We start from the raw sequence: 16,568 nt of genomic DNA on the forward strand, positions 1-16,568 counted from the left end.
TTCAAAAAGACTTGAGGCTGTAATTGCTGCCAAAGGTGCATCGACAAAGTATTGAGCAAAGGCTGTGAATACTAATGTGCATGTGCTTTCTCAATTTTTTTATTTTTAATAAATTTGCAAAAATCTCAAGTAAACTTTTTTCACGTTGTCATTATGGGGTGTTGTGTGTAGAATTCTGAGGAAAAAAAATTAATTTAATCCATTTTGGAATAAGGCTGTAACATAACAAAATGTGGAAAAAGTGATGCGCTGTGAATACTTTCCGGATGCACTGTAGATAGATAGATAGATAGATAGATAGATAGATAGATAGATAGATAGATAGATAGATAGATAGATAGATAGATAGATAGATAGATAGATAGATAGATAGATAGATAGATAGATAGATAGATAGATAGATAGATAGATAGATAGATAGATAGATACTTTATTAATCCCAAGGGGAAATTCACATACTCCAGCAGCAGCATACTGATACAAAAAACAATATTAAACTAAAGAGTAATAAAAATGCAGGTAAAAACAGACAATAACTTTGAATAATGTTAACGTTTACCCCCCCCGGGTGGAATTGAACAGTCGCATAGTTTGGGGGAGGAACGAACTCCTCAGTCTGTCAGTGGAGCAGGACAGTGACAGCAGTCTGTCGCTGAAGCTGCTCCTCTATCTGGAGATGATACTGTTTAGTGGATGCAGTATTTGTTGTATTTCACTAACAGAAACATACAAATAAGGTATCAGTTTAGTTTAAACCAAGCTGTTTGCTATAGATATTTTTGAAACTGTGATATGGTAGGGCTAGTATTCATACTAGGAATCTTTGGGGGCTTGCATTTGGGGATGGAGAAAAGGGATAGATGTTGGTTTCACCACACCAGAAGGACTAAACATTTATAAAATGTAAGAAAATTATCACATTTGGTTGTATGTTTGTGGTTAGGTTAATGAAGGTTTCTATATGGGCTTAAGATTTAATAACAAATGCAGACCAGTTAAAGATGTAGTTTTTTTATACAAAAGAAGAAAAAGTAACACAAAATTCCTAATGCATTATATTTTATAAATAACTATATAACTATTTATTTACTTACTGTTTTTTGTAAGTAATGAGCAATGTAACTAAGTTACTTTTAAAAATGAATGTTCCTCAACACTATTGGCACATGACAGGCTTTAATACTTTTCCATACTCTGTAATATTTTGAGTTGCAGTATCATACTGCAGTTACAGATACTGCAGTTGCAGTATCATTCTTTTTTTTTGGCAGTTTTACATTATGTCACTTGCAGCCAAACACACTCCATGTTAGCTCCACAGTTGTCTAGTACACTTCTGATCTGCATGAACTTTCCTTTAATCAATGTCATTTTTAATATTTTCCTAAATTCCTATAGTTTAAAGGGACACTCCATCCAACATAATACATTTTAAAAATGCTATTTATCTATGTCAGTTTTAGTGATAGCCAAGAAACATTTCTACCTCCCAATGTGTTGCAAATTTTACATGATTTCTTAATCAGTCCCTTTTGGAGTTTTGATCACTTTGATATACATACATTAGATTGGAGAAATTGGGGGTTGGAGTCCCCTTTAAGGTCCGAGTGGGAGATGCCACAGTCCATTGCGGTGAAAAATGGAATAAAGCTAGAATGCCATACCAGCTCAGAAAGTGCACATGGAAATATGCAGTCAGTTTCTTCCATGCTGTATTCCTTTGTAGTGTCATGGAGATATCTTTGCAGGTGCACCCCAGTTTTGATATGAGGTCTCCCACAATATGTATTATATAGAGCTTGTGCTCTACTGTGAATTTTGCATGGCAATGAAACATTCTTTACAAATATTGTCCAGCCTCTGACTAGTGTGACCTGCTGGGGTCGCAAACGACCACCCAAACCCTCTAATACACCAAAAAAAATACAAACTCAAATGACAATTTATTATAACAAAGATTTGAACACGTGATGTAACAATCATACAGCACAATTCTTCCTTTCTCTACCTTCTCTATCCCAACCATGCCACCCCCCCCAACCACTTCATGGCGATCATTTTCCACTGCCTCCTGATTCTGACCATCTGAACAAGGTCAAGCAGCTTCTTTTAAGTAAGACCCAGGAGTAATTCCGGTGTCGTGACACTACTGGCTGGAGGTACTTCTGGGTCGGGTGAAGGTTCTTTGAAATAGAGACGATTGTCCCTGCAACTCCCTCTGGCGGCCCAGATGGAACACCACAGGGCTGCGCTGCTGGACTACAACTCCCAGCTTTCCCTCCAAGCATCCCTGTAGCAACTGTCGTCCATGAGGGCTACCAGCTATTCTGTCCGGAAGCAAATAGTCTGTGTAAAAATTCTGTCCTTCCAACAAACTGGCATCTCGGCAAGGTAATGGGTCATGAACTATCCTGGCAATAATGCCAACCCATGCCTGATATCTGTTACATTAGTTTTGTCAAAGAAGTATCCGGTGTGCTAACTGGTAGTGTGCTTGACATAGTAAATTCATCATTAGATACAAGGGTCTTCGAAGACTGTCTTAAGAATGCTGTTGTTAAACCCCTGCTCAAGAAAAATAATCTCGACTCCTCTGTTTTTGACAATTTTAGACCTATTTCTAACCTACCTTTCTTAAGTAAAATCCTAGAAAAGGCAGTCATTACTGTACGCAGCTAAATGATCAATTGAATAAACATTCTATTCTTGACAAGTTTCAGTCAGGTTTTAGAACAAGTCACAGTACAGAAACTGCACTCGTTAAAGTAGTAAATGATTTGTGGGTTAATACAGATAGAGGCCGTTTATCTATTCTCATCCTATTAGATCTGAGTGCAGCATTTGATCACAATATTCTTAGAAATTGCCTTAGTCAGTGAGTGGGCTTCTCTGGCAATGTCTTAAATTGGTTTGAGTCTTACTGAACATGTAAAAAATTCTTTGTTAATTCTAGTAATTATATTTCTAAGACACATGATACTCTATGTGATGTTCCACAAGGATCTATCCTGGGTCCACTTCTCTTTTCTACATGCTTCCATTAGGTCAGATTATCTCAAGGCATAACGTGAGCTACCACAGGTATACTGATGACACACAACTGTATTTATCAATAGTGCCTGATGACCCCCACTCTCTTGGTTCACTGACCCCAATGTCTTACTTTTGTTTCTGAATGGATGAGTAGTCAGTTTTTCAAACTAAATAAGGAGAAAACAGTAACCTTAGTGATTGGCAAAAATGAATATAGTGAGGGTATTAGAAATAAACTTGATCCATTAGGCTTAAAAGTCAAGACAGAGGTAAAGAATATAGGGGTAATTACTGACTCTGACCTTAATTTTAAATCATTTTTAAATCAGATTACCAGGACAGCATTTTTTCGCTTGAGAAATATACAGTTAGGTCCATAAATATTTGGACAGAGACAACTTTTTTTCTAATTTTGGTTCTGTACATTACAGCAATGAATTTTAAATGAAACAACTCACATGCAGTTGAAGTGCAGACTTTCAGCTTTAGTTCAGTGGGGTGAACAAAACGATTGCATAAAAATGTGAGGCAACTAAAGCATTTTTTAACACAATCCCTTCATTTCAGGGACTCAAAAGTAATTGGACAAATTAAATAATTGGAAATAAAATGTTCATTTCTAATGCTTCTTTGAAAACCCTTTGCTGGCAATGACAGCCTGAAGTCTTGAACTCATGGACATCACCAGATGCTGGGTTTCCTCCTTTTTAATGCTCTGCCAGGCCTTTACTGCAGCGGCTTTCAGTTGCTGTTTTGTTTGTGGGCCTTTCTGTCTGAAGTTTAGTCTTCAACAAGAGAAATGCATGCTCAATTGGGTTAAGATCAGGTGACTGACTTGGCCATTCAAGAATTTTCCACTTCTTTGCTTTAATAAACTCCTGGGTTGCTTTGGCTGTATGTTTTGGGTCATTGTCCATCTGTATCATGAAACGCCGCCCAATCAATCTGACTGCATTTAGCTGGATTTGAGCAGACAGTATGTCTCTGAACACCTCAGAATTCATTCGGCTGCTTCTGTCCTGTGTCACATCATCAATAAACACTAGTGTCCCAGTGCCACTGGCAGCCATGCACGCCCAAGCCATCACACTGCCTCCACCGTGTTTTACAGATGATGTGGTATGCTTTGGATAATGAGCTGTTCCACGCCTTCTCCATACTTTTTTCTTGCCATCATTCTGGTAGAGGTTGATCTTGGTTTCATCTGTCCACAGAATTTTTTCCAGAACTGTGCTGGCTTTTTTAGATTTTCTTTAGCAAAGTCCAATCAAGCCTTTCTATTCTTGAGGCTTCTGAGTGGCTTGTACCTTGCAGTGCACCCTCTGCATTTACTTTCATGCAGTCTTCTCTTTATGGTAGACTTGGATATTGATACGCCTACCCCCTGGAGAGTGTTGTTCACTTGGTTGGCTGTTGTGAAGAGGTTTCTCTTCACCATGAAAATGATTCTGCGATCATCCACCACTGTTGTCTTCCGTGGATGTCCAGGTATTTTTGCGTTGCCGAGTTCACCAGTGCTTGCTTTCTTTCTCAGGATGTACCAAACTGTAGATTTTGTCACTCGTAATATTGTAGCAATTTCTCGGAGGGGTTTTTGCTGTTTTCACAGCTTAAGGATGGCTTCTTTCACCTGCATGGAGAGCTCCTTTGATCGCATGTTGTCTGTTCACAGCAAAATCTTCCACATGCAAGCACCACACCTCAAATCAACTCCAGGCCTTTTATCTGCTTAACTGATAATGACATAACGACGGACTTGCCCACACCTGCCCATGAAATAACCTTTGAGTCAATTGTTCAATTACTTTTGAGCCCCTGAAATGAAAGGATTGTGTTAAATAAATGCTTCAGTTGCCTCACATTTTTATGCAATCATTTTGTTCACCCCACTGAATTAAAGCTGAAAGTCTGCACTTCAACTGCATCTGAGTTGTTTCATTTAAAATTCATTGTGGTAATGTACAGAACCAAAATTAGAAAAACATTGTCTCTGTCCAAATATTTATGGACCTAACTGTATCAAAAGTTAGATTCCTTATAACTTTGCAAAATGCTGAAAAATTAGTTCACGCTTTTGTTTTCAGTCGGCTAGATTACTGTAACGCACTCCTCTCAGGACTACCCGAAAAAAAGATATCAATCAGTTGCAACTAGTGCAGAATGTAGCTGCCAGAATCTTAAATAGGAAAAGAAAATCCACGCACATCTCTCCAGTTTTGATGTCACTACATTGGTTAACCATGCCATTTAAAATTGACTTTAAAATACTGCTTATGGTTTACAAAGTTTTATATAATTTTGCTCCGTCCTATATTTCGGAATGCCTTTCACCTTACACTCAAAATTGTAACCTTAGATCTTCAAATGAGTGTCTGCTTATAATTCCAAGTGCTAAACTTACCAAAAGTGGTGAGGCGACCTTCTGCTGTTATGCACCTAAAATCTGGAATAGCTTACCAACAGAAAACCTCAAGGCTAATAGGGTGGAGCAGTATAAAAACTGATAAAAATCCCCATTATTTTAACATGGCTTTCTTATAGTTTTTTATTTTTGTTCTTTATTTTGCCAAGAAATTGTATTAGGAATTTGTTAGTTTTCACATACACCTTGGGGTCAAAGCGCAGGATCAGCCATTGTACAGCACCCCTGGAGCAATCACAGGTTAAGGGTCTTACTCAAGGGCCCAGCAGAGTAGGATCTCTTTTGGCAGTGACAGGGATTTGAACCGGCAACCTTCTAGATACCAGCACAGATCCTTAGCCTCAGAGCCACCACCTAATATTCTGTAAATGCATTTAATTATTGTTTTTATCATGGTTCCACAATCTGTACTAACCCTTACTTTCTCTGTTGTTCTTTCACTGATTTTCTGTGGTGGCAATCTGTGCTACCACCATCTCATCAAGGCACCATGAAGTTCCTACATTGACGGATTAAAGGCCAAATGTCCACATGGACATCATCGTCTAATTCTTCCACGTGAAGCCTGAAAACCATGAGTACAGATTTAGATAATTTATGTTGGGCAGAATGCCCAGTGGAGGCAGTGAATTTATCAATTCATACATGCAAAAATGTGTACATTATAATACTGTGTTTGGTCTTCCAAAGATAAATTAAATTACTCTAGGAAGTCATGGATTTAGCTACAGAGCTGAAGAGCTGTGAAACAATCTTCCAGTATATAATATGTACAGTACATCCAGGATGAAGTCTCATTACTTTAGGCTAGCATATCATGATTAGAACCAATGCTTATATGACCACATTGTAGCTCTGTTTGTTATTGACTCAAAAACAAAAGTCTGTAATCAATTATGAACTGGTACTGAACCTTCTCTATTTACATTTTCCTGCAGGTATCCTTCTATTAGCATTGGAATACAACAATAAAATGATTTAATCCGCTTCTCTTTACTTGGTCCAACACATACTTATGATATTATAGAATGTTGAGGAGGGGAAGGGCAGTCAGTTGTCAGAATTGTGACTTTATTAAAAACTGAGCATAGACTCTATAAGGTTAACATTTTCTGGAATACTGCTGATATTAGTGTTTGCTTTCAAAGATCACACATAACTGAGATTTTTCTCACTTTTTTTCCCCCTCAAGATTTCAAGAAATGGGAATGTAAAAACAGGAGTAAGGAAAGCCAGCTATACTGTAGTCTTCTCCATAAAGGTTTTCTGACAAGGTTTCATGAAATTGGAGCATCAACAGTACTAAGAAGTGCATCAGGTAAATTAATTTCTGTTTTCTATTAGATAAACGTTATGTACACTATTATGATTGATCAAAGGCAGCACAGAATGACAATGCGTTCCATGCTGATCAGACTTTCAAGTAAACATTTTACCACACACTTTACAATACTACTTCTACAACTAAATAATGTATACTGTACAATATACTGCCAATACATTATAATTCTAGCTTTAAGGGTTATTCTTAGCAAGTTAATGTTATATTAATTTTATACAAGTATTTTGTAGTTATATTAAAATGTTTGAATTCTATAGCTATATATAGAACCTTCCATTTATTTAACTGTGTTTTCTAACTTTATTCCCTATACACTAACATGTAAATGCTGTTTCGTTTTTTTTAAATTATTCTGAATATAGACTTGGTTGGTCTGTTTTCTGCTTTGCAGATGGCAGGTAATAAGGAGCAAACAGTTTTATACCTAAACCTGTACCCTGTAACGTTTCTTACGTTCTTATTATTTTAAAACAAACTTAGTTGGATTGCGGATTTTTCTTTAAACACATCCTACACTGCCAGCTCTGTACATGCTTGCATTTGGGAACTTGAGAGATATACAGCACCTAGGCATATGTAAGCTTTCTGAGCTTGAACACTGTGAAGCTACACAAAATAAATCAAGTTTAATTCAGATTAGGCAGATCATTTATGTTTTTAGTTACCTCTTTACATTTTTCAGTAATGTTTTCTAATTCTAATTTGAATTTTTTTAACACTGAATCACAGACCAAAAAAGCATAAATAGGTATATTGATTCATATTGCATCATAAACTGTGCAATATTTATTTGGTATATATCATCCCATTGAAAGCTCAGAGGAAAGTCATAAGAATGTAAAGAATCTTTTTTCAAAGTTCATCTTGTCTGCTTTAAATTGTGCCTGAGACTTGTACTCTAACAAAGATTTAAGTATAGGCGTATTTAAAAGAAGCAAAGCCTGTCAAGCACCTATGCAAAAAAGATAAAATAGTTAATTTTCTACATAAAGTTACAATATTGATGGGATTTACCTTCCAGAAATTATCCACTTTCCCATACACAAGAGACTGATTTTGCCTTTTGATTTCATCCATATGTTTAATGTCACTGGCATTTAGGTGTTGTTCCACCACAAATCCTACGAAACTGTTATCTGGAGTGTGAGCTGTGAAAAAAGTAACAGAAATAGTTAAAGATTTTATTGTATGCAATGCCTCGTAAAAGGATTCAGACTCATTACTGATTCAGTGGGAACCAGGGATACCAGACTACATATTCACCCACTGGTTCCTGTTGTTTCTGCAACCACGCATCGAACATTTTACTTAAAGGTCCAAAAATGTATGGTATTCCCCATAGATATATCTCCTTCATGAACAACTGTTTTACAATACATTTAAAAAAACAAACACAAATAAAAGGCTAAAGAAATGGCATAGGTGGAGGAATTTCTCTCTCTAAGAAAATTAAAAGAATTCTTTTGTAGACGAGGTTTGTGTATATTGATCAATTTCAATGATTTCTAGGTCTTTATGGCCTGCATATCTGCAGCCCAGTAGTAAAACTGAAAGTTAGGTAGTGCCATACCCCCTTCTGCTTTAGGTCATTGTAGGGTCACCCTTTGTATGTGTGGATGTTTTGTACTCAAAATAAATGAGGTTATGATTGAATCTAATTTCTTAAAAAGGATTTGTTAATTCATATGGGGGTAGTTTGAAATAGAAAAAAGAAGCTTGGGAAGGATGTTTATCTTGACAGTGGCGATTCTCCCTGCTAATGTGAGACAGAGGGCAGACCATCTACTCACATCTTGTTTAATTTTTTCCATGCAAACAGCACAAAAGTTTGTTTACAAAGAGCTTTGTGTTTACTTGTGATGTTTATCCCTACGTACTTAAGCTGATCTGCTAAGATATATGAGAAAGAAAAAAGAAAAAATATGAAAACTGGAATCACCAAGTGTCAGGGATATGTTCACAAACTTCTAACTAATGTAGCTGAAGCAGGAACAGACAACTTTTAAGAAGTATTTAAAAGAAATATTAGGTTAATTTAGCTATGAGTTAACCAAAACGTTTAACTGACTGAATGGTCTCCTGTTATGTGTGAACTTTACTTTCTTTTTATGCTCTACTTTTGTGTAAATGGCCAAGCAAAGTGAGGCTCTGACCAGAGTTGGTTCCTGCTTTATGATCACTGCAGGATATTAAGTAAAAATGTGGCTTGGAAAATTTATGAAAACATCAAAAGAATTAAAATGACTGCAAATGTAGTAAACTCTTGTAACAATATTGTATAACAAAGGACACAGTATGTACTTAATACAGAAAAAACATTGTGGCATTTTAATTGAAAGTACATTTGTTTTCAAACAAAATATTTAATGGTTTAGCATTTAGCAAATCTTTGTACAGATATGTAAGTAGCCATTGAGAGATAGTTTTTTTTTTTCCATATTTTAAGAATTTGCCATTTCAGCAGTTAATTGCTTATAAGGAACTTCTTTGACAAAATGCACATATTTTGAGCCCTGCATAAGTTTCTGAGTTAATATGGCATAACACTAGCATAGCATTTTGTGGTTAACTAGCTGACATGTTATTCATTTGGTAATAGAAACACTTTGGTTAACCTATACTGTGACAAAAAGGAGAAGAAAAATACTTCTCCCAACATCTTAAGAAAAGACCAAGCCAAGTGTGAAAGAACAGACTAGCTATGAAACCCCAGGTGTCTACAAAAATATAGCGTTTTGCACTTTCATAAATGGCATTATTATATAACTTATTCAAAACGTTTCGTGGTATACTGCCCTTTTGTACATAAACTTATTCCCGGCACTCTAAAAAAATATTTATTGTATTACTTCACAAAAGTATTGTGCTACTTCACAAAAGTGCTGCTTTTTCACAAAAGATTTGCCATATTTCAAAAAAGAATTGCATTATTTTATAGTAATTACCGTGTAATATTGCAAAGATTATGTCTGCTACCATCGGTATCATCATACATGTGTGTGCTCTAATCATCCAGTGACAGCCAAAAACATTTCCTGTTCAAATGTTTGTGCATCTCCGATGTGCTCTCGTGCTATACAAAGTCAGACCTACATATTTTGCAACTGACAACCATTTTTTTTTGTGCTCAGAGTATAGTGTTCTCACACCTTGAAAGTCTTATGTCACAGTCTTTTCTGCCACTTGCTTACTGTTTGTCTTTTTTCAAATGCTTTAACCCCTGAGAGAAGTAGCGACGCAATTGAGCGCCACAATGTATTAAACCTAATGATGTAATCAACTAATCGATGAAAGTAATCGTTGCCAACGTTATCGATTATTGCTGATAATGTTGATTAGTTGTTGCAGCTCTTATTTGAACAGATGTTATAGGCATAATACTGTACATTTAATCCTACATATGCAGAGGGGTAAATTTATTCTGTCAAATGTAGGGTTACGTGGAGCCAGTGATCACTACAGCTGCACAGGTTGTAAGCCAAGACTTAACCATGGTGGACAGTACACCAGGGTTCAATCGCACACCCTAGATGAACAGAGTACTATGTAAAATTCAACAACTGATAAATAAATGATCAATTTAGTTTTAATCCAGTCATTTACTATAGATATCATTTTGAAACAGGGTGATCTACTGTCAATACTTCAAATATTTGGGAGCTCAGTTTGGATATAGAAAAAGGGGGTGGATGTTACTTAACAGCACATTAAGGATTAAACATTTTTTGGTAATTGAGAACTATTACTGACACATTTACAGTATTCAGTGTTAAAACAGTTAATGACCCAAAGTTAACCACTCACTGATATCAATCAATCCACAAAGCCTTGGAAAGAACATGCAAAATCCATGCAGACTGGCACTGTAAGGCATGGAGGAAAACTCGTTGCTGTCTGTTATGTTAAAACATCTGTACTAAATTAAGTAAAATTTAAACCTGATTAAACCTAAACATATATCTATAATGTTTGTTTAGTTCTTGTCACTTGATTACAAGCTATGCACATGCTAAATCTCTCCCTTATTATGAAAATGATGGCAGCAGGCTATGTCTTTGCGAAATAACACAATGATTATTGTGAAGTAATACAATTCTTTTGCAAAATAAAACAATAATTATTGCAAAATAATGCAATACTTTGCAAAATAATGCAATATTAATGTTATTTGCAAGACGGTAATATGTTTTGTAGCTTTGCATTATAAATCTAAAATATGTATTTACCATTAGCAGCACCTGTAAAATTATAATGAACACAAAAATACCATAAATATATTTTATATTAATTATTAAAAGGTCATCTTTAAGTTTATTTATGTGTACCTACTTTGTCTACCCATTCAGAAACACTGATCAAATAAATGACTGGGAGTTGAAATTAAATAAATTGAAAAATGATTTTGCAGTAAAAGTACAGAACAAAATACAAGAATAATAAGCATTGGCTAGCTCTTACTTTGAGCAAAAACATAAATTTAATCAATATTTATATACAAATGTACATGTCAAATAAATATACATATATATACATATATATATAATATATACTATATATATATATATATACACAATATATATACATATATATATGTGTGTGGTAAACTTACGAAACATAGTGTAGAACTGTTGAGGGTTAAGGTTCCACTTTCCCCAAGGTGTCTTGTGCCCTTTTGACTGTGCATAGTGAGCATGGTTGAACTCTGGTTCAGTCCCAAACGAATCTAAAACTCTGAGCATACACCTAGAAAAAACATATATAAACAAATGCATTTATATATTTATGCAATTTAATATACTATAAACATATATTAAGACCAAGGCTGTATTCACATACAAAAGTTTTTCAACAAAAACATGACTTACCAGGAATCTCAAAAAAGCATAACATTAAAGCCATTTCACTTTTGTTTTGTTTTTCTGCATAAGTATGCAAAAACTGCAAACGAACGGAAAGGTGTTTTCTTAAGAAGCATTCAGTTGAAGTGGGGCAGTAGTGGAGACATAGGTGGTCTACATAGGACAGTGGACAAAGTTCTGGATAAGTGAGCTGGCTTTAAAGCCATATACAGTGCATCCGGAAAGTATTCACAGCGCATCACTTTTTCCACGTTTTGTTATGTTACAGCCTTATTCCAAAATGGATTAAATTCATTTTTTTCCCTCAGAATTCTACACACAACACCCCATAATGACAACGTGAAAAAAGTTTACTTGAGGTTTTTGCAAATTTATTAAAAATAAAAAAACTGAGAAATCACATGTACATAAGTATTCACAGCCTTTGCTCAATACTTTGTCGATGCACCTTTGGCAGCAATTACAGCCTCAAGTCTTTTTGAATATGATGCCACAAGCTTGGCACACCTATCCTTAGCCAGTTTCGCCCATTTGCAGCACCTCTCAAGCTCCATCAGGTTGGATGGGAAGCGTTGGTGCTCAGCCATTTTAAGATCTCTCCAGAGATGTTCAATTGGATTCAAGTCTGGGCTCTGGCTGGGCCACTCAAGGACATTCACAGAGTTGTCCTGAAGCCACTCCTTTGATATCTTGGCTGTGTGCTTAGGGTCGTTGTCCTGCTGAAAGATGAACCGTCGCCCCAGTCTGAGGTCAAGAGCGCTCTGGAGCAGGTTTTCATCCAGGATGTCTCTGTACATTGCTGCAGTCATTTTTCCCTTTATCCTGACTAGTCTCCCAGTTCCTGCCGCTGAAAAACATCCCCACAGCATGATGCTGCCACCACCATGCTTCATTGTAGGGATGATATTAGCCTGGTGATGAGCGGTGCCTGGTTTCCTCCAAACGTGACGCCTGGCATTCACACCAAAGAGTTCAATCTTTGTCTCGTCAGACCAGAGAATTTTCTTTCTCATGGTCTGAGAGTCCTTCAGGTGCCTTTTGGCAAACTCCAGGCGGGCTGCCATGTGCCTTTTACTAAGGAGTGGCTTCCGTCTGGCCACTCTACCATACAGGCCTGATTGGTGGATTTCTGCAGAGATGGTTGTCCTTCTGGAAGGTTCTCCTCTCTCCACAGAGGACCTCTGGAGCTCTGACAGAGTAACCATCGGGTTCTTGCTCACCTCCCCGACTAAGGCCCTTCTCCCCCGATCGCTCAGTTTAGATGGCCGGCCAGCTCTAGGAAGAGTCCTGGTGGTTTCGAACTTCTTCCACTTACGGATGATGGAGGCCACTGTGCTCATTGGGACCTTCAAAGCAGCAGAAATTTTTCTGTAACCTTCCCCAGATTTGTGCCTCGAGACAATCCTGTCTCGGAGGTCTACAGACAATTCCTTTGACTTCATGCTTGGTTTGTGCTCTGACATGAACTGTCAACTGTGGGACCTTATATAGACAGGTGTGTGCCTTTCCAAATCATGACCAATCAACTGAATTTACCACAGGTGGACTCCAATTAAGCTGCAGAAACATCTCAAGGATGATCAGGGGAAACAGGATGCACCTGAGCTCAATTTTGAGCTTCATGGCAAAGGCTGTGAATACTTATGTACATGTGCTTTCTCAATTTTTTTATTTTTAATAAATTTGCAAAAATCTCAAGTCAACTTTTTTCACATTGTCATTATGGGGTGTTGTGTGTAGAATTCTGAGGAAAAAAATGAATTTAATCCATTGTGGAATAAGGCTGTAACATAACAAAATGTGGAAAAAGTGATGCGCTGTGAATACTTTCCGGATGCACTGTAAGTTGATAAATATTTTGCATGTCTTTATTTGTAACTTAGACATTTGTGTTATATCATTGATAAGAACAGCAATGGTTTGATGGTTAATAACCCTCCCCACTTTTTTAGGACCGAGTCTTTGTAATTTTAGAACATGGTTGGGTGAAGTGCATAAAACCAGTTTGGTAAGTGATTCTCTGCAGGGCTTTCTCAATCAACCCCTGCATGGAGGCCAACTACCTAGCTGGCAAGATTCACTTTAACAAATGGTATTGGGGGCAGGTGTGAAACCATTGTGTCGCACTAGAATTCTACTGGTCTAAAGTTACCTGAAGCCATTAAGTACCATGACACCCTATTAGCTGTAAGGTATGGACAGAGAATCTATAAATTTGCTTGCTTTACCCCTCCCCCTCTCTCTTCTACCATCTGATGAAGGAGCATCTCACACACCATGAACTGAAAATGACCAGACTGAGAAGCACAACTCGGCAGGGATATTGACACAGTTCTGAAGAAAGCTGACCAAAATGATGCCTTAACTAGAGACATTTTAAGTAACGAACAAGTCCTTGTGTCACCTGACACTACAAATCAGCATTTATCAGGTTGTATGGTTGCCAATATTAACTTGTACTTTGCTAATAATACATTATTTAAAGTGTAACTTAACTCCTGCTTGTCTTTTACTACACCTGATTGCTTGAGGGTATAAATGTAGAAGGGAAGGTGGGGAGAAATTATATACTACAATACCTTATAAACAGTGGTACGTCTGTGAGATTTGAGGCATTCTAACAAAGGCTACACATTAATAATACAAAAGGGGAAAGTAGAGTAATATAAAATTCTACCAAGACAAAACATCAGTGGATACCTACTGGCCTAGATGTACAGCTTTTTAACTAAACGGTAAATATTGTTTTTGTTGATGAGTGGATCATAATCTTTTGTATGTTAGCCTAACATTGCTCATATGATTAACTTTCACATAAATATAATTTATTGTTTTTACCTCCCAGGTTTAGTGCAGTTTAAACAGCTTCTCTGGGCATGTAGCATCAGAACTATCTAGTATTTCTGCAAACCCTTTCTTGACGCTTTCAATGAAACTCTGATGCAAATTTTCACTTGCATCTCACCACCCTGGAATAATCTTCTTATATCCTATAGGAATATATTTCTTTACCATGTTTGTCACTGTACCTACACATTTTGTAGTGTAGTGTACTCTCAGGAATGCATTGTAGCAATTCATGAAAGATTTACAGAGAACATATGCCAGTTTGCCTTTTTAAAATTTCACCAAGGACTAAGGATAGAAGTCGGCGGCAATGCTGACTGTCCTTGAAGTCAGACAGAAACTCTTCAAGTAACTGCTAGTGCTGTGAATGCAAAATGCAAATCAGCATTATACTCCTGTCTTCAAGAAGCTGACTTGAATGTGCAGTGATCTTTCGCATCAAAAATAAGTGCACTGAATGCCTTGAGCATAATATCCAAGTGGAACAAGAACTCAGAAGACTGAAAGCAGAAAACTAAACCTAAGTACTCTTTCTTTTGCTATCACTAATAGTCAAGGCAGGTAATGTCTTTGCAGAATTTGATGGTATCCATTCAGAATTCTTCTTGCACAGTGGAAAATATGTGAGAAGTATGGCTAATGTGAATCTTCACCAACATAATTCATACCAGTAACTTCCCTGGTTCACTTAAACAAGCAAAAAATATTACTTAAAACTGTGGCAAAGCTAAAATCAGAAATAACATTCTTTGAATGCTATGTGAAATTCTCCAGCTTTCACGAAACTGCCAGCCCTTTGCGTAGTCTTTTCAGCAGCAGAAAGCTGTGCCCGGTTTGATTAAACTGGAGTCATGATAAATGAATTACAGTACAAATCAATAATACAATGTATATTATAATAAATGCAATGCTTGCTGCCAATTCAATTCAATCCATAATAAAATAGGTACCAATCAACGATAGATAGTGACATTTTCTATTCCATATAATTCAGAAAAGGGTCACGGGGATTGCTGGAAAATCCCAGCCAGCATAGGGTGCAAGTCAGAAACAGACCCTAGACAGGGTACTAGTCCATCGTTGGGGAACTATACACAAACACACACACAGAAAACACACACTACGGCAAAGTTAGCATTGCCAGTTCACCTAACCTGCATGTCTGTTGACAGTGGGAAGAAATAAGAACATTCAGAGGATACTGTAGACATGGGGAGAACAGGAAGAACCCAGGACATGAACCTTGGTCTCCTTACCATGCTACCCTCATGATAGATATGTGGATTCCTTAAAGAAATAAGAAAACTAAATGTGATCATGGTGCCAAATGCCAAACAATATACCATATCATAGAACTATGTGCCCTAAAAACCTAAGAAGGGAATTAAAATGACTTCCTGTTTGCCAGAACAATGTCAATTGACTATATTAATATTTTAGACATTCATTTGTGATTTTGTTTCATATCCTGTTACAAAAATTGGAATCTTTGTTCATATGCTGTGTATTGTATAAAGATATGCCACATGCTAAAACTAAACAATAAAATCAAATCAAACCTTTCCAATCAGTCAAAATAAAGAAAATGGATGGCAGCAGGTGTGTTTTGTTTTGACAAAGTGTGCAAGAGGGGTACAGAGTGCAAATGTAGTGAGTGTAAATTTAGTTGTCTACAGTGGAGAATATAGGGGTATTGTAGGGAAATTCTGTATCTTACATGACATGTAGCTTGCATAAGGAGGTGTGGGCGTGTGAGAGACAGCATGGAATAAATTTTGGGAACTGTCCCCACTCTGACTTCTAAAGCAGCCTGGAATTGAAGGGACAGTTTATGAAAGTTATGCGAGTAGTGGTGTACTTTACAGTAGGTGATTGGAACATGACCAATAATGAGGAACATAAGCAAACTTGGAAAGACCAGAGAAGATAACAATCAGATGGATGTGCAGAGTGTAATGGAGTAAGAGGAGAATCCACAAAATTTACCAGAAAGACTTTGTGTGAAAGTAATAGGTGTCATCTTGACTAGAAACTGACCAAGATATCAGGGGCATATGTGGTGAAA

At 36.8% G+C, this 16,568-nt stretch overlaps 1 protein-coding gene across 7 annotated transcripts in view; it reads right to left on the minus strand.

Annotated features, from left to right (window-relative positions):
* The window catches only part of mgat5 (alpha-1,6-mannosylglycoprotein 6-beta-N-acetylglucosaminyltransferase), a 262,957-nt gene that overhangs the window by 56,103 nt on the left and 190,286 nt on the right, over positions 1–16,568 (minus strand). For all 7 annotated transcript variants that reach the window (XM_051930552.1, XM_028806564.2, XM_028806565.2 and 4 more), the window contains 2 exons: positions 11,407–11,540; positions 7,812–7,945 (listed from right to left, as the gene is read on the minus strand). In XM_051930552.1, coding sequence (XP_051786512.1) covers positions 7,812–7,945; positions 11,407–11,540 — 268 coding nt within the window. The remainder of the gene's footprint in view (positions 1–7,811; positions 7,946–11,406; positions 11,541–16,568) is intronic.

This window comes from Erpetoichthys calabaricus, chromosome 8, assembly GCF_900747795.2.
Source record: "Erpetoichthys calabaricus chromosome 8, fErpCal1.3, whole genome shotgun sequence".
NCBI lineage: Eukaryota > Metazoa > Chordata > Cladistia > Polypteriformes > Polypteridae > Erpetoichthys > Erpetoichthys calabaricus.